Here is a 23,309-nt window from a genome sequence, read left to right as displayed (position 1 = left end):
ACCGCTCACTGGATGTTTTTTTTTTATTTTTCGCACCCCTCTCTGTAAACTCTAGAGAGTCCTGTGCGTGAAAATCCCAGGAGGTCAGCAGTTTCTGAGATACTCAAACCACCCCGTCTGGCACCAACATGGTCAAAGTCACTTAGATCACAATTTTTCCCCATTCTGAAGTTGGTGTGAACAACAACTGAACCTCTTGACCATGTCGGCATGCTTTTCTGCAGTGAGTTGCTGCCACGCGATTGGCTGACTAGATATTAGCATTAACAAGCAGGTGTACAAGTGTACCTAATAAAGTGGCCAGTGAGTGTATGTACATAACAAGAGAAACGTAACACTAGTGTGAGTAGAGAGAGATTTCAAATTCAAGTTTAATATCATTCAACCAGACATGAATATAAGCCAAAAAAAAGTGTTGCTTCGGGGCTAAGGTGCAAAATAGAACCAAACACTTGCTGCACAAACAGCCCATATCAGAATCAGAACCTCGTTTAATATCACCGGCATATGTTGTGAAATTTGAGGTATTTGCAGCAGTACTACAATACAATACATAATAGGAGAAAAATTGTGAATTATAGTAAATATATAAATGGTTAAATTAAATAGAAGGTGCAAAAAGAGAAATAAAATAGTGAGGTTGTGTTCGTGGGTTCAAAGTCCATTCAGAAATCGGATGGCAGAGGGGAAGAAGCTGTTCCTGAATCGTTGAGTGTTGGCCTGCAGGCTCTGTACCTCCTCCCTGATGGTAGCAATGAGAAGAGGGCATGTCCTGGGTGATGGGGGTCCTTAATGATGGATGCCCCCTTTCTGAGGCGTTGCTCTTTGAAGATGTCCTGGTACTATGGAGATGAGTGCCTTTGATGGAGCTGGCTATTTTACAACTCGCTGCAGCTCTTCAAGGAACATCTGTAGAAACTTGCGCGTGTTTTTGATGACACAGCAAACCTCCTCAAACTGCTAATGAAACATAACCGCTCTGGTGCCTTCTTTTGTAGCTATTGGATCCAGGTTAGATCCTCAGAGGTACGGACACCGAGGAACTTGAAATTACAATTGCAGAAAAAAAACACACAATCACAAAGATAAAATAACAATATAGCCCAAGAAGTAAATACAGTATGGTCTGAGGTAGTGTTATGGTTTATCAGGTGGGGGTCACGAATATGATGGCAGTGGGGAAGAAATCGCTGTTGAAACTTCGGGCTGCTCCTTCATCGCAGACCTGAGCAGAAAGCACAGTGATAGGTTTACTCATTCTAGTCCAAAGAGCTGTAAAGGGGGGCCTTCCTCATCTCCAGTCATCAGTGGGAGACAGGACATGAGACGGCAGACACCAGAATCTGGAACAGTAGCAAAATGGCTGAAGGAACTCGGTGGGTCAGGCAGCATCTGTGCAGGAAGAGAGATGCGCGCTGTTTCACGTCCAGATCCTGCATCAAGATTCCAGATTGTTTAATGCCTCGAGGAGAACAAAATGATTGTTACTCCAGATCCGATGCAGTGCAGAAAAAGCCACAATAAGATAAAGAACACAATACATAAGACAGCTTGCATGCATTGATTGTTTGTCCACAAAGTGACGCTAGACACAGGAGTGTCGGTACACAAGGTGACTGACAGGAAATGATAAAGTAGTGGTAGTTGGGGATGTGGAGGGGTGGGTTAGTGGGTGGAGGTGTTAATCAGCCTTACTGCTTGGGGAAGGTAACTGTTTTTGAGTCTGGTGGTTCTGCTGTGGATGCTATGATGGGAGTGGGACAAACAGTCCATGAGCAGGGTGGGTGGGATCCTTCCTGATGATACTGGCCATTTTCTGGCACCTTTCTGTATACATGACCTTGATGGTGGGTAGGTGGGTGCTGGTCTGTCCATCGCAGTGCGGTTTCCATACCCTGAAGTGATGCAGCTCATCAGGATGCCTTCTGCTCTGTGTCAGTAGAAGGATGTGGGTATTGATGTTCATACCCAAGTGCAGCAGGACCTGGACAGTATCCAGGCTTGGGCTGATAAGTAACATTCGAGCCACACAAGTGCCAGGCAATGACCATCTCCAGCAAGAGAGGTTCCAACCATCGTCTTGACATTCAGTGGCAACACCATCACTGAATCCCCTACTATCAACATCCTGGGGGTGACCATTGACAGGAAACTGAACTGGTCTAGCCATATAAACACTGTGGCTACCAGAGCAGGTCAAAGGCGAGGAATCCTGTGGTGTGTAACTCACCTCCTGACTCCCCAAGGCCTGCCCACCATCCACAAGGCTCAGGTCAGGAGTGTAATGGAATACTCGCCACTCGCCTGGATGAGTGCAGCTCCATCAACACTCAAGAAGCTCGACACCATCCAGTACAAGGCTGCCCGCTTGATTGGTACCCCTTCCACAAGCATCCAATCCCTCCACCATCGACGAACAGTTGCAGTGGTGTGTACTATCTACAACACACCAAAGTTCCTAAGGCAGCATCTTCCAGACCCACAACCACTACCATTTAGAAGGATGAGAACAGCAGATACCTGGGAACACCACCACTTGGAAATCCCCCTCCAAATCACTCACCATCCTGACTTGGAAACAGATCACTGTTCGTTCATTGTCGCTGGGTCAAAATCATGGAATTCCCTCCCTAACAGCATTGTGGGTGTACCAACACCTCAGGGACTGCAGCGGTTCAAGGCCTCAAGCTCTTTAACCTCCTCTCTCTCTCGCTGTCTCATCATTGTTCATGATGAGCTCCAGCACTGTCCAGATCCACAGAATGAAACAATAAAACCAAGACTAACTTGTCAATACAGTGCAGGGAGGATGCACCATTATTAGGGATTAGGTGTAACACAGAGGGAACGATAGACTGATAGATGAGCGGTGTTGAAGGATTACTGCAATGTCAGGATGCCTCTTTTAACGTGAAATATTGAAGCTGGAAATAAAAGACCTCACTGACACCTTTGGACTATGAGCAGGAGTGAGAGAGTTTTCTCCTTGGAGCCCTGAGGCCAATGTTTCTCCTTCAACCTGCATCACCATAATCTCATTACTGTTTTTGAGATCATCCATTGTGCAAGTTTACTGTACGCTGGGCTTTGTGTTGCGGCCCCTGCCAGGTCACCAGTGGAAGGTGCCGGGTTCAATAGCCCAGCTCTCGGACGAAGGGAGTGTCCCTTTAACTGGGCTCCAGGTCGCCGCGGAGCTGCTTTACGACGCTGGTGTGCGGCAGGAGGTCGGAACGTCGGGCGGGGTTTACGGCAGGAGGTCGGCGGGCAGTCACCGAGCGATGAGTTTGTTTGGCCTTTTCCGGGGTCTCTTCGGCTTCCCGGAGCGCGGAGGGTGAGGGGCGAGAAGGCGGCGCCGGGCAAATGTTACCCCGTGTTCCCGTCCCTCTCCACCCGAGTGCCTGCCCCCATTGCGTCCGTCCCTCGGTCCCTTTTCCTGCCCTTCGCTTCTGTCCGCACCCTGTCTCCCACCCACCGTCATCTGCCCCCAGCCCCTCCATCCCCTCCCTGTAACCACACTGGCCTCCTTTTCCCTCTGCCCCCTCACCCCCACCCCAGAGGCTGAGTCACCCTGTCTCCCCCCTGTGTCTGGTCTCAGGGACCCATTCTACCGCGGGTCGGTCCTGGACGAGGAGGGCGACGATGATGAAGACGACGACGACGACTTGCGGCGCCGGGGAGACCCCTTCGGCTTCGGCTTCGGCTTCGGCTTCGGGCCCGGCGGGCAGCCGTTCGGCGAGGGCTTTTCCGGACTCTTCCGCGAAATGGACGAGCTCTTCAAAGGAATCGGGAGCTGGGACGTGCCCGTGGGCCAGTTCGGCAAGTTGGCTGACCCTCCCCTATCTGCCCGCGTCCATTCTGTCCATCGCCTTGGACGTTTCCTGGTGGCCCATCCCTCTCCCCCACCTCCTGTAACGGAAGGGCTAACCCTGGGGATCCTTCTGCCTTCGGCATTTCAAACGGTGAACTTCAGGACCAGCACGCCTCTGTGGGGGGAACTCGTTCTACCCCCTCCATCACCCCCCCCCCCACATCCTCTCCTACCTCATTATCTTCACTGTTCTATAGACTTGCTGAGATGAGGAATTTCATTAGTCAGAGGATGGTGAATCTGTGGAATTTGTTGCCAGAAACAGCAGTGGAGGCCAAGTCACTGGGTATATTTAAGGCAGAGGTCAATAGATTCCTGATTGGTTGGGGCATGAGGGGAATCGGGGAGAAGGCAGGAGGTTGGGGCTGAGAGGGATGTTGGATCAGTCATGATGAAACGGCGGGACTGACTTGATGGGCCAAATGGCCTAATTCTGTTCCTCTATCCAAGTTGAGCGGTTTAAGTTGCGGTTGCACGAGCTGTCGGGTGAGTCTACGTTTGGGGAAAGGTGGCATTAAGTTGGTTGCCACGGCAGCGTGGTGGATAGCGGGATGCTGTTACAGCTCAGGGTGTCAGAGTTCAATCCCAGCATCCTTTGTGAGCACGTGGGTGCTCCCGTTTCCTCCTGCAGTCCACAGACATACCGGCTCAGTTAATTAGTCGTTGTAAATTGTCCCAGAAAAGATTTACGAGGATGTTGCTGGAACCCCAGGGACTGAGTTGCAGAGAGAGAGAGGTTGAGCAGGGCGCGACTTTATTCCTTGGAGAGTAGGAGCGTGAGGGGTGACCTCACGCAATTATACAAAACCATGGGGTGCTCAGACAGTGTTTCAGATCCAAATGTATTTGTCACGTGTACATTGAAACATGCAGTGAAATAGGTTGCCACAACTGAGCGTGTGCTGGGGGGGGGCGGTCAGCCTGCTGGTGTCACCCCACGTTCTGTCTCCAACATGGCACACAAAACTCAGCCGAGCAACTCAGAACACAACAGGCAACAAAATTCCAAGGGGCACACGCAGTCCTCTGACCATCTTCAGTCAAAGAACACGGGTTTAAAGTGAGAGAGGGAGAGAGATTCAACAGGAGCCTGAGGGCAACCTTTTCTCCCAGGGGGGTGGTCAATATATGGAATGAGCAGCCAGAGGAAGTGGTTGAGGCAGGTACATTATCGACATCTAGACCGGTAAATGGAAACAAAAGGTTCAGGGGAATGTACTGTAGTCCTAATGCAGGGAAATGGTTCTGGCTTAGATGGTCAGTATGGCCCAGATGGGCTGAAGGGCCTGTTTCTGTGCTGTACAAGCCTGTAAGGGACTGGCAGGGCGACTGGGGGCGAGGGTGGCTGACTGTGTGTCAGATACTGAGAATAACGGCGGAGAATCAGTGAAAATAATTGTCCTGAATCAGCGCGGAATGTGGACTGTTTATTCACTTCCAGCATTTTGTGTGCTGTTATTCTGGGGTCTCTTGTGTTTATGAAAATAACTTTTTCTTTTCCTTCCTGTTTCTCCCCCCCCCCGCCACCCTAATGCAGAGTTTCCTGATTTTGACGCCCACCCTGTGCCTGGACAGGGGGGCGAGGACGGGGAGAAGAGGCGGGCGCCTCGCGACTGGATGCTGAAACAGCCAGACAGTGACCCACCTGGCTTGGGCGGGGAGCAGGGGGACCCTCCTCGACACAAGCCGGGGGACGTGCCTGCGGTTCCGTATCGGTCGCCCTGGAACCCCTCCCGAAACGTAAGCTCAGGCCACGCGATGGTGGGGGGGGAGGTGGGGAGGGCAGTTAAGCCTTTTGGGTCCAGTCTGCCACTCTATTTCTTCGGTGGTTCACCAGGGCAGATATCAACCCTCTAACTTTCAAAGTCGAGTTTAAAATCAGAATCAGGTTTAATATCACCTACATTTGTCCTGAAATTTGTTTTTTGTGGCAACAGTACAGTGCAATGCATTAAAAATTACTGTAGGTTACAATAAAACATAAGTAGTGCAAAGAGAGCACAATGGTGAACTGGTGTTTCTGGGTTGTCTGCATAGTCCATGTGAGCACAGGCACAATAAACAATAGTAAGCTGGTGTTTCTGGGTTGCGTGCACAGTCCATGTGAGCACTGGCACAATAAACAATAGTGAGCTGGTGTTTCTGGGTTGCGTGCACAGTCCTCGTGAGCACAGGCACAATAAACAATAGTGAACTGGTGTTTCTGGGTTGCGTGCATAGTCCACGTGAGCACAAGCACAATAAACAATAGTGAACTGGTGTTTCTGGGTTGCGTGCGCAGTCCACGTGAGCACAGGCACAATAAACAACAGTGAGCTGGAGTTTCTGGGTTGTCTGAACAGTCCACGTGAGCACAGGCACAATAAACAATAGTGAGCTGGTGTTTCTGGGTTGCATGCACAGTCCACGTGAGCACAGGCACAATAAACAATAGTGAGCTTGTGTTTCTGGGTTGCTTGCACAGTCCATGTGAGCACAGGCACAATAAGCAATAGTGAGCTGGTGTTCCTGGGCTGCGTGCACAGTCCATGTGAGCACAGGCCCAATAAGCAATAGTGAGCTGGTATTTCTGGGTTGCGTGCACACCCCATGTGAGCACAGGCACAATAAACAATAGTGAGCTGGTGTTTCTGGGTTGCGTGCACAGTCCATGTGAGCACAGGCACAAAGAAACATAGAAAATAGGTGCAGGAATAGGCCGTTCGGCCCTTCGAGCCTGCACCGCCATTTATTATGATCATGGCTGATCATCCAACTCAGAACCCTGCCCCAGCCTTCCCTCCATACCTCCTGATCCCCGTAGCCATAAGGGCCATATCTAACTCCCTCTTAAATATAGCCAATGAACTGGCCTCAACTGTTTCCTGTGGCAGAGAATTCCACAGATTCACCACTCTCTGTGTGAAGAAGTTTTTCCTAATCTCGGTCCTAAAAGGCTTCCCCTTTATCCTCAAACTGTGACCCCTCGTTCTGGACTTCCCCAACATCGGGAACAATCTTCCTGCATCTAGCCTGTCCAATCCCTTTTGGATTTTATACGTTTCAATCAGATCCCCCCTCAATCTTCTAAATTCCAGCGAGTACAAGCCCAGTTCATCCAGTCTTTCTTCATATGAAAGTCCTGCCATCCCAGGAATCAATCGGGTGAACCTTCTTTGTACTCCCTCTATGGCAAGGATGTCTTTCCTCAGATTAGGGGACCAAAACTGCACACAATACTCCAGGTGTGGTCTCACCAAGGCCTTGTACAACTGCAGTAGTACCTCCCTGCTCCTGTACTCGAATCCTCTCGCTATAAATGCCAGCATACCATTTGCCTTTTTCACCGCCTACAGTACCTGCATGCCCACTTTCAATGACTGGTGTATAATGACACCCAGGTCTCGTTGCACCTCCCCTTTTCTTAATCAGCCACCATTCAGATAATAATCTGTTTTGCTGTTTTTGCCACCAAAGTGGATAACTTCACATTTATCCACATTAAATTGCATCTGCCATGAATTTGCCCGCTCACCCAACCTATACAAGTCACCCTGCATCCTCTTAGCATCCTCCTCACAGCTAACACTGCCGCCCAGCTTCGTGTCATCCGCAAACTTGGAGATGCTGCATTTAATTCCCTCATCCAAGTCATTAATATATATTGTAAACAACTGGGGTCCCAGCACTGAGCCTTGCGGTACCCCACTAGTCACCGCCTGCCATTCTGAAAAGGTCCCGTTTATTCCCACTCTTTGCTTCCTGTCTGCTAACCAATTCTCTATCCACATCAATACCTTACCCCCAATACCGTGTGCTTTAAGTTTGCACACTAATCTCCTGTGTGGGACCTTGTCAAAAGCCTTCTGAAAATCCAAATATACCACATCCACTGGTTCTCCCCTATCCACTCTACTAGTTACATCCTCAAAAAATTCTATGAGATTCGTCAGACATGACTTTCCTTTCACAAATCCATGCTGACTTTGTCCGATGATTTCACCGCTTTCCAAATGTGCTGTTATCACATCTTTGATAACTGACTCCAGCAGTTTCCCCACCACTGACGTTAGGCTAACTGGTCTATAATTCCCCGGTTTCTCTCTCCTTTTTTAAAAAGTGGGGTTACATTAGCCACCCTCCAATCCTCAGGAACTAGTCCAGAATCTAACGAGTTTTGAAAAATTATCACTAATGCATCCACTATTTCTTGGGCTACTTCCTTAAGCACTCTGGGATGCAGACCATCTGGCCCTGGGGATTTATCTGCCTTTAATCCCTTCAATTTACCTAACACCACTTCCCTACTAACATGTATTTCGCTCAGTTCCTCCATCTCACTGGACCCTCTGTCCCCTACTATTTCTGGAAGATTATTTATGTCCTCCTTAGTGAAGACAGAACCAAAGTAAAGAAAGACTGACTTGCAGCAGCATTCACATCCGGATCTTTCAGTCCAGGTGAAGGGTCTCAACCCATAATGTCAGCTGCCCATTCAGCCCGAAGTCTGACTTCCCGAGTTCTTTCTCTTGCTCCAGATTCCAGTCTTTGGTGCCTGTGAGGACAGAAGCCTCCCCTCTGGAGCAACTTCCCATCCTGGGGTCCACGGCCTCTCGATTAATGGTATTGGGCCGTTGGCTGGTATTAATGGTACTGGGCCATTGGCTGGTATTAATGGTACTGGGCCATTGGTTGGTATTAATGGTACTGGGCCGTTGGCTGGAATTAATGGTACTGGGCCATTGGCTGGGAACCTTGCTGTAGGGAAACACACACAAACTTCTGGAGAAGCCCAGCAGGTCAGGCAGCATCAATGGAGAGGAATAAACTGTCGATGTTTCAGGCTGAGGCCCTTCATGAGGATTTGAAAGGAATGGGGTAGAAGCCAGAATAAAGAAGTGGGGGAGTACAGGTGATAGGTGAGGGGGAAAGGTGGGTGGGTGAGGAGGAGGTTGAAGTAGGAAGCTGGCAGGTGATGGAACAGGTACAGGGCTGGAGAGGAATGAATCTGACCAGGGAGGAGAGTGGGAGAAAGGGAAGGAGGAGAGGCAGCTGAGGAGAAGAGAAGGGGTGAAAGGGGATCACAGTGCGTAATGGAAAAAGGAAAAAAGGGAGGGGGAGAAATTATTGGAAGTTCGAGGAACTGATGTTCAGGCCATCAGGTTTGAGGCCATCCAGATGCAATATGAGATGTTGCTCCTTAAATCTGAGAGTGGCTTCATCGTGGCAGCTGATGAGACATGTCAGAATGGGAATGGGGAGTGGACTCAAAATGCTTGGCCGTCAGGAGATCCTGCATTTTGCAACAGACAGAGTGAAGATTCTCTAGAGATGCAAATACTGGAATCTGGAGCAGCAGGAATCATTCACATGAACCTCTCCAATATCAGCTTAACTTTTATGTCCTTCACGTAACGCGAGCCACAGGAGTGTCCATACGTACGGTGACTGACAGGAAATGATAAAGTAGTGTGCAGGGGTGGAGCTGTTGATCAGTCCTACAGCTTGGGGGGAAGTAAACGTTTCTGAGTCTAGTGGTCCTGGCATGGATGCTGTGTAGCCTCCTCCCTGATGAGCTACATAGCATTCATGAGCAGGGTGGGTGGGATCCTTCATGATATTGTTGGACTTTCTTCAGCACCTTTCTGTGGATGTGTCTGTACTACAAAACTGTACAGACTATAAACTCTCTTGACTCTGAGGATCTGTACAAAGCAATAGTGAGGATTGTTTGGAATATCCAAACAATTTTGGCCCCCCTCTCTAAAGAAGGATTTTCTTTCACTGGAGGTAATTGACAGAAGGTTCAGTAAGGTAATCCTGGCTACGGAAGAACTGTACAGAGTGCCCCCTGTTGGGAAAGGGCTTCGCCTGTCTGGATGAGCGGACTACTTGTCGAGAGTGTGGAGTTGGACACTGAGGTGTGGCCCCAGGGTGCCTCAGGCAACGTCCTAAGTTTTTGCATTATCAGTGCACACATTTCTGTCTGTAGTGCCAGATAATCGAGAATCCACTGAACCCACGACCTGTGGACTCACCTTTAGGGAGATGACAATTCATCTTCTCAGTATTACCTACTTGTTATTTTTATTTCCAGTTCCTTAAGGTTGTCACAGTGCAGACACACGGGTTGGGATTGAACCTCATTTTAATTTGTACCATTTATCTTCTTTTGCACATTGGTTGTTTGTCAGTCTTTGTTTATTCTTTTTTTTAATTTTATTTTTTTATTTGGATAAGGAATTCACAAGTATCATGTACCTTTTTCACACGTATAACCTTTTCCATTTTTTATATGAATAAAACTATAATTATTTATACATTCTTAAGTACACATTGAGATGATATAAAAGGAAATTAGACACTTAAATAGATAATTATGTACAGTGGTAATTCTAAACTATTAGGCTAAGTAATGGTATTAGTTGTTAAGAAAAATAGTAATAATAGTTTCCATAAGTCTCTTCTGGACAATTTCTACTGGTCCAAAATGTTGTACGTAAGCCTATGTAACAACCATTGTAGGTGTTTATATCCTAATTTGTTCATGCTTGCTCCTGCCCCCAGACATAATTATCCAATCCCTATGTACTTATTTACTTAATTTTATCATTTTTTATCCCTTTCCCAAATCTTTTCCTTTACTTGTGTTAATTCTCTATTTTCCAAAAGAAAACAAAAAACAGTAGACATTTAGACTAGGGGTGCTTACGTTAGCAATATTACTGTGTTGATGAGAAGAGCAGTATAAATCATTAGGAGAGTCATCTAAAGTCTGCTCGCATTGGGGTTATATATTCAATCCATCTATTCCTGATTTAATAAAATTTTTCTTTTTGAATTCTCAGGGAGTAAGTCAACTTTTCCATTTTAAATATTTCCAAGATAATTTCATGCCAATCTTCTAATGTAGGTGGTATTGGATTTAGCCACTTTCTAGTGATTGATTTCTTACTTGCCGCTAAGAGGGCCTGCAGCAACTTTATATCTTCCTTCTGTTCAAGAAACAATACATGCCCCAAATAGAGCGTCTCAAAGTTCAGAGGTATCTGGGACCTAAGTACCTTAACTAATGTTCTATGAATACCTTCCCAATATAGACTTAATTTAGGGCAATCCCAGAAAATATGGAAATGATTTGCCTCCTTGGAGCCGCACCTTCTCCAACACGCCACGTTTGTATCTTTATACTTTTCCTGATATGGGGTCTTGAAGTATCTTATAATGTTTTTCCAACAATGTTCTCTCCAAGTCAAAGAATTAGTCGAGGACCATTGAAAGCTGCAGATTTTCCCCCAAGCCTCCTCTGAAAGTACCAACCCCACTTCTTTCTCCCACTTCTCTTTAATATACAATGTGTTTACATTTTTAGCATGGGAGAGTGCATTATATAATCGAGAAACTGATTTACTAGGTATTGAACTGCAAGCCAAATTCAGAATCTTGAAAAATTCTAATTCTACTGTTGATAGGTCTGTATGTCTACAACTCTGGTTAACATAGTTTCGTACTTGAAGGTACCTAAAAAAGTCATTATGTTCTAGGCCATGTTTGTCCTGCAGGATTTAGAAACTTTGTAATACTCTTTTATCTATAAATGAGAGGTAGGTTGTAAGACCTTTCTTTATCCATAGCTCGAATCTTTTATCTCCTCTGTTGGGAAGGAATTGGGTATCATATGCACACCATCTGAAGAGTTTTAACATGTTATTAATTCCACACGAATTAACCACCTTCTGCCATACTTTTAATGTAAGATTTATCCAACTGTTTTTAAATTTTTCCCATTGGGCCATCAATCCTTTGTCAGCTATTGAGGCCTGTAGAGGAAAACTGTCAACTAATCCAAATTCTATTTCCTTCCATCTAGCCTTATATTCCCTATTACACCAATATAACAGAGGAGTTATCTGTGAAACATAAAAATAATTTCTCAAGCAAGGAAGAACCATACCTCCTCCTCCCTTCCCTAACTGTAAAGTGTTGTATCGAATTCTAGGTTTCTTTCCTTGCCAAATGAAGCAGGAAATCCATTTGTCCCATTCCCTGAATTGATTATCATCCACCTCCACAGGTAAAGTACGGAAAAGATACAGTAACCGAGGAAGAATATTCATTTTTATAGTATTTATCCTTGAATTTAAACTTAAAAAGGGGATAAGATTCCATCTATGCATATCTGCTTTTATCTCCGAGATTAATGGCCCATAATTTACCTGTGACAGCGTTGAAAGATCCTTCGGCAGGGTTATTCCTAAATATTTTAATGATTTAGCTTCCCACTTAAGATCGTATGTATCCTGCAATTTTTTGGATGTTGTATAATTTAGGGACATAACCTATGTTTTCTTTACATTTATTTTATAACCTGATATTTTCCCAAAGTCATCCAACAGTGTAAACAATCCTATAAATGATTTTTCTGGTTCACTCAGATAGACCAAAACATCATCTGCGAATAACGCCACTTTCTGTTCAATCCCTGCCACCTTGATACATTTTACGATTTCGCTCTGTCTTATTAGTTGGGCAAGCGGTTCAATATATAGTGCAAAAAGGAGAGGAGAAATTGGGCATCCCTGTCTAGTGCCTCTCTCTAAGGTGAAGGAGTCAGAGAGGTCCCCATTTATCTTAATTCGGGCTGTAGGGCTGTCATATAGAGTCTGAATTACTTTAATATATTTTTCTTGAAAGCCAAATCTTCCTAACACTCTGTATAGGAATGCCCAACTAACCGAATCAAAAGCTTTCTCAGCGTCCAATCCTACTACCATTGTCTCTGTCTCGTTCTTATTACAGTCTTTGTTTATTCATAATTTTTCATATGTCTATTGCATTTATTTTCCTGTGAGAGCCTACGAGAGAATGAATCTCAGGGAAGTCTATGGGGACATATGTGTACTTTGATAATAAACTTAATTGAGAAGCAGGAACAGTGATGAGACATTCAAGGGCACAAACTCATGAACAAAGTTTTAATTGCAATCTTTTCAAGGTAGGTATGCAGGGAACTCAAATTAATAGTCCTGACTCCAAATGGGGAAGTTACAGAGTATTAATAGTTGCATTTGACAGTTTTGGCAAAGAGTGTTTAGCCTCTTTTTCTCCCCACAGTAAGGGTGACACGGTGGCACAGTGGGTAGAGTCGCTGCCTTGTGACTCAGAGACCCGGGTTCGATTCGAACCTCTGACCGTAGTGCACACTGAATGTAAAGATTAGGTTTATTTGTCATATGTGAATTTCATTCGCATGTCTGACCAACACAGTTCAAGATGTGCTGGGCACTGGACACTTACTAAAATTACTAACTTTAACTGGTATGTCTTTAGAATGTAGGAAACAGGAGCTCACGGAGGAAACCTACGCAGTCATGCTAAGGGAGCTGCTGCATCGAGGAAAGTGTGCTTATGACATTAAACATGAGCACTCACAAAATAAATTGGATCTCAGTGAGCTAGCATGGCCTTGATGGGCCAAAGGGATATCTCATGTACTGTGGGGATAGGCATGGCTGTGGAGGGAGTTGAGCGGTGGGCTGTGGGTTGGTCATGATTTGTGTGGGCACCAGTGGCCTATTCGGGGGCAGCTGGGCCTGGGTGGGGTGGGAGAGCAGGGGAGTCTCTGATCACAACCGTTTCTGTTGCAGTTTGAGGATATCTGGGACATGCTGCGGAAGAGCGACACTAGGAAAGAGGATCAGGGTAAGTCAGAGTCAGCAGAGGTGAGACCAGTTTCCATCATGAACTGTGGTAAGGAGTTTAGTAACGATACAGCAGATACACTCAGTGGCCACTTTATTAGGTACATCTGCAGCAACTCAGTGCCTAACAGCATGCAGACATGGTCAAGAGGTTCAGTTGTTCTGACCAAACATCAGAATGGGGAATAAACGTGATCTAAGTGACTTTGACCGTGGAATGATTGTTGGTGCCACATGGGGTGGTTTGAATATCTCAGAAACTGCTGATGTGGGATTTTCACACACTACAGTCTGTAGAGTTTACAGAGAATGGTGTGAAAAACATCAAAACATCCAGTGAGTGGCAGTTCAGTGGGCAAAAATGCCTTTGTTAATGAGGGCGGTTAGAGGAGAATGGCCAGACTGGTTCAAGCTGACAGGAAGGTGTCAGTAACTCAAATAACTACACGTTAAAACAGTGATGTGTAGAAGAGCATCTCTGAACGCACAACACGTTGGACCTTGAAGTGGGTGGGCTACAGCAGCAGAAGATCACAAACATACACTCTGGTGACCGTGTAGTGTGCAGATGATAAGGTGCAAGAACCGCAGTGACGTATTGGGAGATCGAGAGTTCATCTGTAATGTACAGGAGGTTCTTTCAGTAGTTTGATAATGACGGGTTAGAATGTGTCCTTGAGCCTGGTGGGCTTCTGTATCTCCTGCCCGATGGGAGGGGGAGAAGAGAGAATGCCCGGGGTGGGAGGGGTCTTTGATAACGCTGGCTGCTTCACCGAGGCAGCGAGGTGTGTGGACTATGGAGCCTACTGGGCTGAGACTGGTTCCTGAGATGGACTGAGCTGAGTCACAGCTCTCTAGTCCCAGGCAGAGCGGTTGCAAACCCAAGCTGAGATGCATCCAGGCAGAACACTTTCACTGGTGTGTCTGCAAAACAAAGATGGTGAGGGTCCTCTGAGGAAGTAGAGGACTTGCCCTCTGAGGAAGTAGAGGGGGTAAGATAGGGTCCCGATCAAGAGGGCTGCTTTGTATCAAAAACTACTCGATTTTCAGAGTGCACTCACCCAGGCAGGGAGTGTACCATCACTCTCCTAATGAAGGTCTCAGCCTGAAACGACAAGAGTAACATCACACTCCTGATGAAGGGTCTCAGCCTGGTACAACAACTGTTTATTCCTCTCTAGAGATGCTGCCTGACCTGCTGAGTTCTTCTAGCGTTCTGTGTGTGTGTGTGTGTGTTTCTGTGTCTTTGGAGAATCTCATGTGCTCCATCAAGCCCTTGAGTAGTTGTGAACACAGTTCACACGTCACAGAAACCAGCCCCCCATCCACTGACTCTGTCCACACTTCTCGCTGCCTCAGTAAAGAAGCCAGCAGAACCAAAGACCCCCCCCCCACCCCAGACATTCTCTCCCCTCTCCCATCGGACAGAAGATAAAAAACCCTGAAAGCACGGACTGCCAGGCTCAAGGGCAGCTCCTATCCCACTGTCATCAGTCTCCTGCATGGACCTCTTGTACGATAAAATGAACTCTGGGCCTCACAATCTACCTCGTTATGATCTTGCACTTTAACCTGCACGGGACTCTCTCAGTAACTGTTACACTTAATTCTGCATTGTTACTGTTTTGCCTTACTGCACTGTGTAATGAACTGATCTGCGGGAACAATATGTAGCACGAGCTTGTCACAGTATCCCAGTACCTGTGAGAATGTACCTTGTAACTGGGGAGGGAGACTCTGCTTAGTGATCCTGCTGCAGCTGAGGAAACCGGATTGTTGTCACCTTCCCAGATCTGGACTCCAAGGTGAATTCTGAAGGCCTGGATAGTGCCCTCAAGCCAGCTGAGCCTCGGAGCAAATCCTACTTCAAGAGCATTTCTGTATCCAAAATCGTCCGTCCCGACGGGGTGAGTGGCATTCGTGACCTTTCTCCCTCTGCCCCTGGAGAGGGCGGGTGGGGGGAGGCACCTCTGGGACAGGTCGGTTTGGTGAAGGAGTTCTGGGATCTGGGGATATCATTTGCTGTTGGGTCATGGGAACATTTAAACAGCATGGACAGGCCCTTCGATCCGTCGTTTCCGAACAATGCCAAATTAAACTTACGATTTCCCTGCACCCCCTCATTCTCCTCAAGGCCCTGTGGGCTCTGGGCCTGTACTCACCTGAGTTTAGTGAAAGGAAATGGGACCTCATTGAAACCTACCGAATATTAAATGTCATAGAGTTGGACCTGGAGAGATTAGTGGGGAAGTCTAGGACCAGAGGCACAGACTCAGAATAGAAGGACGTTCATTTACAACAGAGACGAGGAGGATTTTCTTTCGCCAGAGGGAGGTGAATCTGTGGAAGTCATTGCTGCAGACGGCTGTGGAGGCCAAGTCATTTATATTTAAATTGGAGGTTGGTGGGTTCTTGATTAGTTATATCCCCTTTGACCTTGAAGCTATACCCTCTGGCTCAGGAAAAGATCCTCAGGCTGTCTGAGTGCAGGCTGCAAATGCTTGGAGATTGTAAACTACTCTTGGTGAAGGGCCACTGTTTCACCGTTCCAGACGGCTCCAGGTTTGATCTCCACTGCTGTGTGGGTGTGTGTGTAGTTGGCACATTTCCACCCTGTGACCATAAAACACAGGAACAGAATTAGGCTATTCGGCCCATTGTGTCTGCTGCATCATTCCATTATGGTTAATTTATTATCCCTCTCAACCCTATTCTCCTGCCTTCTCCCCATAACCTTTGGCACCCTGACTAGCCAAGAACCTATCAACCTCTGCATTAAATAGCCTCCACAGATATACCACCCTCCTGCTAAAGGAATTCCTCCTAACCTCTGTTCTAAATAGTCATAGTCATACTTTATTGATCCGGGAGGAAATTGGTTAAATGGACGTCCCTGTATCCTGAGGCTGTGCCCTCTGGTCCTAGACTCCCCCACTGTAGGAAACATCCTCTCTGCGTCCATCGGTGAACCCTGGTGCTCCCAGTTTTCTCCCACATCTCATGGTTCCAACCATGTGCAGGGTCGCTGGGTTAATCAGCCCGTTGTAAATTGCCCCTTGCCTCCCCCCCACCCCCCCAGTGTGTAGGCAAGGGGTGGAATCTGGGGTAGTTAATGGGAATGTTTAGGAGAGTAAAGTGAGATTGGTGTAAATAGTGGGCAGGGATGATCAGCTGAGGGTCTGTTCCATGCTGTTTCACCCCCTCCCTATTTGCTGCCCCTCACTTGGTACGCGAAGGTGATCACTGGGCCATCGGTCCCACAGCCTCTCGCCATTCACTCTGATCTTCTCCTCCCCCCCCCGTAGACGACGGAGGAGCGACGGACGGAACGGGATGGAGAGGGTAACGAGGAGACCACAGTGACCCGGGTGCAGGGTGACCAGTCGTTCACCACGGTGACCCGGCGGGACGCCCAGGGCAGGGAGGAGCAGACCGAGCAGCTGGTCGGCGCAGATGACCGTGAGTGCTGGGGTTTGTGGTCCGACGGACAACCGTCTTCCCGTCCCGGGGCTGGAGTCTGGGGTGGTTGACGGGAATGTCATGCCAGTAAGTCGGAGGCTACCTAGACGGGATATGAGGCATTGCTCCTGAGCGTGTCCTCGCTGCGACAGAAGAGAAGGCCCTTTGACTGATAGTTCGGAATAGGAATGGCGTTAGGAATTAAAATGGTTGCCCACTGGGAAACATCGCTTTTGGCGGATGGAGCGGAGGTGGCTCAACAGACCGATTTGTGTCAGGTCTCACCGGTGCAGAGGAGGCTGTATCTAGAGCACAGGATACAGTAGACAAGCCCCAGTAGGTTCTCAGGTGAAGTGTTGTTTCACCTGGATGGATTGTTTGTGGCCCTGAACGGAGGTGAATGGGTAGGTATTCCATTTCTCTCACTTGCAGGGATATATACCGGGAGGGAGATCAGTTGGGAGGGGTGAATGGACACGGAGGGAGTGGTCCGTTGTGAGTGTGTGTGTGGGGAAGCTGTTTGTGTGGAGTGGCAGGATCTCCAAGTTGGGTTCGTCAGCAGCTCGGGTGGTGGAGTTCCCCTGCGCCCGCTGGCCTTGGTGCAAGAGGTGCTGGGTTTGGGAGCAGCTGTCAGAGGGACCCGGGTGAGTAACCGTGGTGTGTTTTATCGACAGTTCACACCGCATCCAGTGTGGTAGCGGCGAGCACAGGGTGTGTTTAGTGGGATGGACGGGGACTGATCGAATGGCTGGGGTCGAGCTGCTGGAGCCTCACTCACCCAGAGAGAACATTCCATCGCGCCCCCACTGTACGTGCGGGGAGTTGCTCCTCACGACCTTCACTGTGTGTGTGTGAACACAGTGCTGGGGTGGGGAGTGTGTTCACTGAACGGCTGAAACTCCCCAGGGCCTCACCCCTAGCCGCTCTGTGCTGGACTCGAGGAGGGAGAGTAAACGGATTGAGGAAACAGCACAGATTCACGGTCACAGCACAACAGGTCCATGACATTATCCAGCCAATTCCATTTACCTGTGTCTGACCCACATCCCTCTAAACCTATGAACAGGTTCCAGCCCAACGATCTGGCTGTGCCCATTAGTCATGTGACCAATTAACCTAATGACCTGGCTCTGCCATTAGTCATGTGACCAATTAACCTACTAATGAGATGGCTCTGCCCATTGCACCCATGTGACCAATTAACCTAATGACCTGGCTCTGCCCATTAGTCATTTAACCAATTAACCTACTAATGAGCTGGTGCCACCCATTAGTCATGTGACCAATTAACCTACTAACAAGCTGGCTCTGCCCATTACAGTCATGTGACCAATTAACTTACTAATGAGCTGGCTCCGCCCATTAGTCATTTAACCAATTAACCTACTAACCCATCTGTGCGTCTTTGGAATGTGGGACCAGAATCAGGTTAATATCACCAGTGTACGTCATGAAATGTGTTAACTTAGCAGCAGCAGTACACTGCAATACGTGGTAAATATAGTAAAAGTAAATGAATTACAGTAAGCATTTTAAATTAAAAATAGTGCAGGAACAGAAATAATAAATAAAAGTGAGGTCGTGTCCAGGGGTTTAATGTCCATTTAGGAATCGGAAGGCAGAGGGGAAGAAGCTGTTAGTGAATCACTGAGTGTGTGCCTTCAGGCTCCTGTACCTCCTGCCTGATGGTAACCGTGAGAAAAGGGCATGCCCGCTGGGTGAAGCCAGAGCACCCAGAGGAAACCCATGTGGTCACAGGGAGAACGTGGAATCCCCTTACGGAGAGGGGTGGAATTGAACCCGGGTCACTGGCGTATCACTGACCGCTACTCATGCCTACCACTTCCTCTGGCAGTTCATTCCACATACCCACCACCCTCTGCGTGGAGGAGAAAACCTGCCCCTCGGGTCCCCTTCACCTCTGACTCCCCCTCTCCTCCAGCCCTCTTGGGGAGTGAAGCCCAGTGACCCCATCCACCTTGTCTGTGTCCCTCAAGGTCTGGTGAGCCTCTGGCAAGTGAGCCCAGAATACTTGTCCTGGGCTTGCTGGAGTCGGGTCGTTTAGCAGTTAGTGTAATGCTTTACGGAGCCAGCGACCCAGGTACAATTCCCCTCTGCTGTCTGTACTTTCTCACCGACACTTTACGGGTGTCCTCCGGGTTCCCTCCCACATTGCAAAGACGTGCGGGCTAGGGTTAGTGAGCAGTGCCACAGGCACGCCGACACATTCACTCTACACGTGACAAATAAAGGTAATCGGATCTCTCCGACTCTCTGACTCCTCCACTCAGGTGAGCTGCGGAAGGTCCCGGAGAAATGGGATTGGCAGTCAGGAGGCAGCGTTCCTGGGGAGCCGCCGACAGTCCGAGACTCCGCTTCCTTCCTTGACCGCTTGCTGAAGGGCCTCTTCTGGAGGCGGTGACCGCCGGCCACGGGCGCTGCGGGTGAGCCCGGAGTTAACACCACTGCTGATGAGACAGTGCTCCATCTTGCCGTGTTTGCCATCCAAACGATCTGTGGCTCCTTCCTCCTGCAGAACGTGTACCTGGTGCGTTTTGGCACCAGATCTGAGACTTCTAACTACAACCCCCTTTCAGGATCCAACCACTCCTCCTCGCATCTCTTCTGTGTGTTGCTGACTCTCCCCCCCCCCCCCCCCCAGTTCAGTACTTCTTCCAGACCCATTCCCTTCCCCTCCTGTCTTCTAGCACCCACACGGGGCTGGAATTGTTGGGGTAGTGTTGACCAGCGTGTGATTGACCTGTGAATGACTGCAATAAAACAAGGTATTTATTCACATCAGATGAACGTTTCTTTTAATTCCAGGCCCCTCACTCCTACCTCAGTTTTCCAGGGTGTCCCAAGAGTGGAACTCCTGGTCTCCCACTGTGGTGCTGAGGTTGTCCGATGTTTCAAGTTCAAATTTAATTTAACCATACATGAAAAGAGCCAAACGAAACAGCAATGCTCCAGGGCCAAGGAGCAAAACACATTACCAACAGCACAAATAGCACATTGGTTACAATTTCAGAAAAACATACAGTCACTAAGAGAAAAAAAATATATAGCCCAAGTCCCTAGTTGTCCTGGTCCAGTTTGTTCTTCCACCAATGGGACAGGGCCACCCTCCAACCCAGTTACGGGATCCAGTGACACATAGCCAGCCCCAGCATTTCCTTTGCCACCAGTTGACAAAAGTCAACTCTTGGTTTCAGTGACCAGAGAGGTGTTTGCCTTCTTTGGCCTCGTACAGGGTCCGGACCTGAAACGTTGACAGTTCCTCCCCTCCCAAAGGTGCTACTCGACCTGTTGAGTTCCTCCAGCAGATTGTTTAGAACGTGGAACAGGTAGATATAAGATTAGCTTTACCTGTCACAAATACACTCAGTGGCCACTTTATTAATGCAAATATCTAATCAGCCAATCATGTGGCAGCAACTCAATGCATAAAAGCATGCAGACATGACCAAGAGGTTCAGACAAAACGTCAGTTTGGGGAACAAATGTGATCTAAGTAACTTTGAGTACGAAATGACTGCTGGTGCCAGATGGGATGGTTTGAGTATATCAGAAACTGCTGATCTCCTGTGATTTTTACACACAACAGTCTCTAGAGTTTTCTACGGTGTGGAAAAACAGCAAACATCCAGTGAGAGACAGGCCTGTGGTGAAAATGTCTTGTTAATGAGAGAGGTCAGAGGAGAATGGGCAGACTGGTTCAGCTGACAAGGAAGGTGACAGTAACTCAAATGACTACGCATTACAACAGTGATGTGTAGAAGAGCATCTCTGAACACACAACACGTCAAACCTTGAAGCGGCAGAAGGCCACGGACACACGCTCACTGGCCGCTTTGTGAGGCGCAGGAGGTACCTATTAAAGTGAGCACTAAGTGCGTGTAGAAACATGCAGTGAAATGCGTTGTTTGTGTTAACGAATCTGTCACTCCCCGACAATGTCTAACCCCTCGCTCTGAACCAGAGGGAAAATTGCTAACCAACATTACCGGTACGCTGTATGTGGAATCTTGCTGGGCGACCTTGGCTGCCGGGTTGGACAATTGTTGGTGTAATGGATTCCCAGGCATCCTGAACCTGTCAAATTCAAAAGGTTTTCAACACGTGCCAAATGGTTCAACTGTACTAGAGATTGAAAGATGGGCTGAATGGCTGCTAGCGCATTCTTAATCCCCGGGCAGTGATGAACTCCAGCTGTCCTACAAACGTTTGCCAGTAGGTGGCAGTCTTGGCCCACAGATCCCCAGCGCTCCTGTGTATATCCCCGATCTCTCTATCACTCTGGGTCTGACACCCTCTCTGACCGTGTGTGTGTCCAGCTCGGCTCCGCAGCTTTTGGCCGTAGTCCGAGGGTTTTAGGTGGAGTGTGGATAAGATCAGCAGACTGCCGCTCCCGATCCTATGTCACTCCCACTCTGCCCTCAGGAATGCTGCAGAGCCAGAGGAGGCTGTTCCAGAGAGGGAGGGTGAGGCCAGGGGACGATTGCGACACCGAACTGGGTGTGTGGTGAAGGCAGAACAAAGGCGGCGGCCTGTGCGGAACCTCATTTCGGTCTCTCAGCCGAAGCCGTGCCACCAACACCGCCTCCCTACCTGAAATCTGAGGCTGCAGGGAGTCGAGCCAGTCGGACCAGAAATCCCTGTTCCCGTCACAATCCTGCATCTGCCTTCTCCGTCGCTGCAGAGGCCATTCAGGCTGCAGTACCTGTGCTAGTCTCCTTCCTCCTCCCTCCCGGCCCTATCTGTCCAACACCTAGAGTGGGAGACTGTACCCGTAGGCAGGCCTCCCCTGTGATCCCCTCTGCGTTTTATGTAAACTTAAACATTACTTTTATCTGTCACGTGTACATGGAAAAACACGCGGTGGTTGTGTCACTGAGGATGTGCTGGGGACAGCTCACAACAAGTGTAGCCATGCTTTGACATGGTTCAACATCAATAAATGGCTATTATGCTCTGGCTTACCCCCCTCTATCCTTGCCTCTTACACCCCCACCCCACCCCACCCCACCCAACCCCAGCTCGCTCAACCTTTCCTCACAAGACGGAGACGTGGACTCTCTAACCCAGGCAGCACCCTGGTAAGTTCCCTCTGCTCCCCCCTCTAAAGCTTCCACGTTCTGATCTCCATAGTTCGATCGCCGTTCAACCATACGCAGCCAAACGAAGCTGCGTGTCTCCGGGGTCAGGGTGCAAAACACGGTGGGTGGATCCCGAACGGCAATAACAACAAATAATAAAACCAATATCCTGTAGAATCCAAGTGTGGTCTAACCAGGGTTTTATAGAGCTGCAACATTATCTCACACTCTTCATCTCATTCCTCTGACTAATGAAGGCCAACACCCAGACCAGCCGATCAACTTGCGCAACAATTTTGAGGGATCGATGTCCATGGACCCCGAGGTCCCTCTGTTCCTCCACACTGATAAGAATCCTGCCATTAACCCTGTATTCTGCCGTCAACTTCGACTTTGCAAAGTGAGTCATTTCACGCTCTCTGGGCTGGTGGCAATCGAGGTGATGTGTATATCCGGAGAGAGCTCCACCAGCCCCACACAGGGCCATGTGCTTCACAATATTCAGCTCTTTACCCCTCACCGCACAGACTGGGGAGCAATTACCCTCCCCCCCCCCCCGACAACCACTGGACTACCAGGCATTTGGATTAAACCCTCCCCCACAACCAAGCAAGTCCCCTTTTGACAATACTGGGGCATTCGGTGAGAGCGTTTTGGGCTGAAAGGTGAGAAGTAGTTTGAGCCAAGTCTACAAGGTTGGGATCGAACCCCAGCCCCGGCTGCAGTAAGCAGCATTATTGAGCAGAGGAGAAAGATGAAGGCTGGCTTAATTTGCCACATGTACATTGAAACGTACAGGGAGACTCATCATTTGCGTCAACGACCGATGCAGTCCGAGGATGTGCTGGGGGCAGCCCGCGAGTGTTGCCATGTTTCCAGCGCCATCCTAGCATGCCCACAACTCACTCACCCTGGGAATGTGGGGGGGAACAGGGGCACCCAGAGCAAACACACTCGGCCACGGTGAGAACTCACAGACAGCAATGGGAACTGAACCTGGGCCGCTGGCACTGTACACCCCATATCAAGTGGTCAAGTGGCCTACACCTCATCTATTTCCCTTGGGTACGGGAGCTTGCAGTGTGCAGAGCGGGTGCCTGATCCCCGGTTCAGAGGGGGCAGGTGGGACAATGTTCAAACATGAGAACGTGCAAGGCGCGGTTAGTAAATTTGCAGGTGACATTAGAAGCTGTGCTGAAACTA

The 23,309-nt window shown here is 48.5% G+C and overlaps 1 protein-coding gene across 1 annotated transcript; it reads left to right on the top strand.

Annotated features, from left to right (window-relative positions):
* The first annotated feature begins 3,223 nt into the window (after nt 1-3,223).
* On the top strand, nt 3,224-19,806 carry hax1 (HCLS1 associated protein X-1). Its single transcript, XM_072283162.1, has 7 exons — nt 3,224-3,331; nt 3,596-3,816; nt 5,406-5,608; nt 13,495-13,549; nt 15,340-15,455; nt 16,854-17,007; nt 19,299-19,806. Exons 1-7 carry the CDS (start codon nt 3,279-3,281, stop codon nt 19,427-19,429), a joined length of 933 nt encoding a protein of 310 aa, XP_072139263.1. The 5' UTR covers nt 3,224-3,278; the 3' UTR covers nt 19,430-19,806.
* The last annotated feature ends 3,503 nt before the right edge of the window (nt 19,807-23,309 follow it).

Source organism: Mobula birostris, chromosome 2 (genome assembly GCF_030028105.1).
Source record: "Mobula birostris isolate sMobBir1 chromosome 2, sMobBir1.hap1, whole genome shotgun sequence".
Lineage (NCBI taxonomy): Eukaryota > Metazoa > Chordata > Chondrichthyes > Myliobatiformes > Myliobatidae > Mobula > Mobula birostris.
This window is presented reverse-complemented; position numbering and strand designations above follow the sequence as displayed.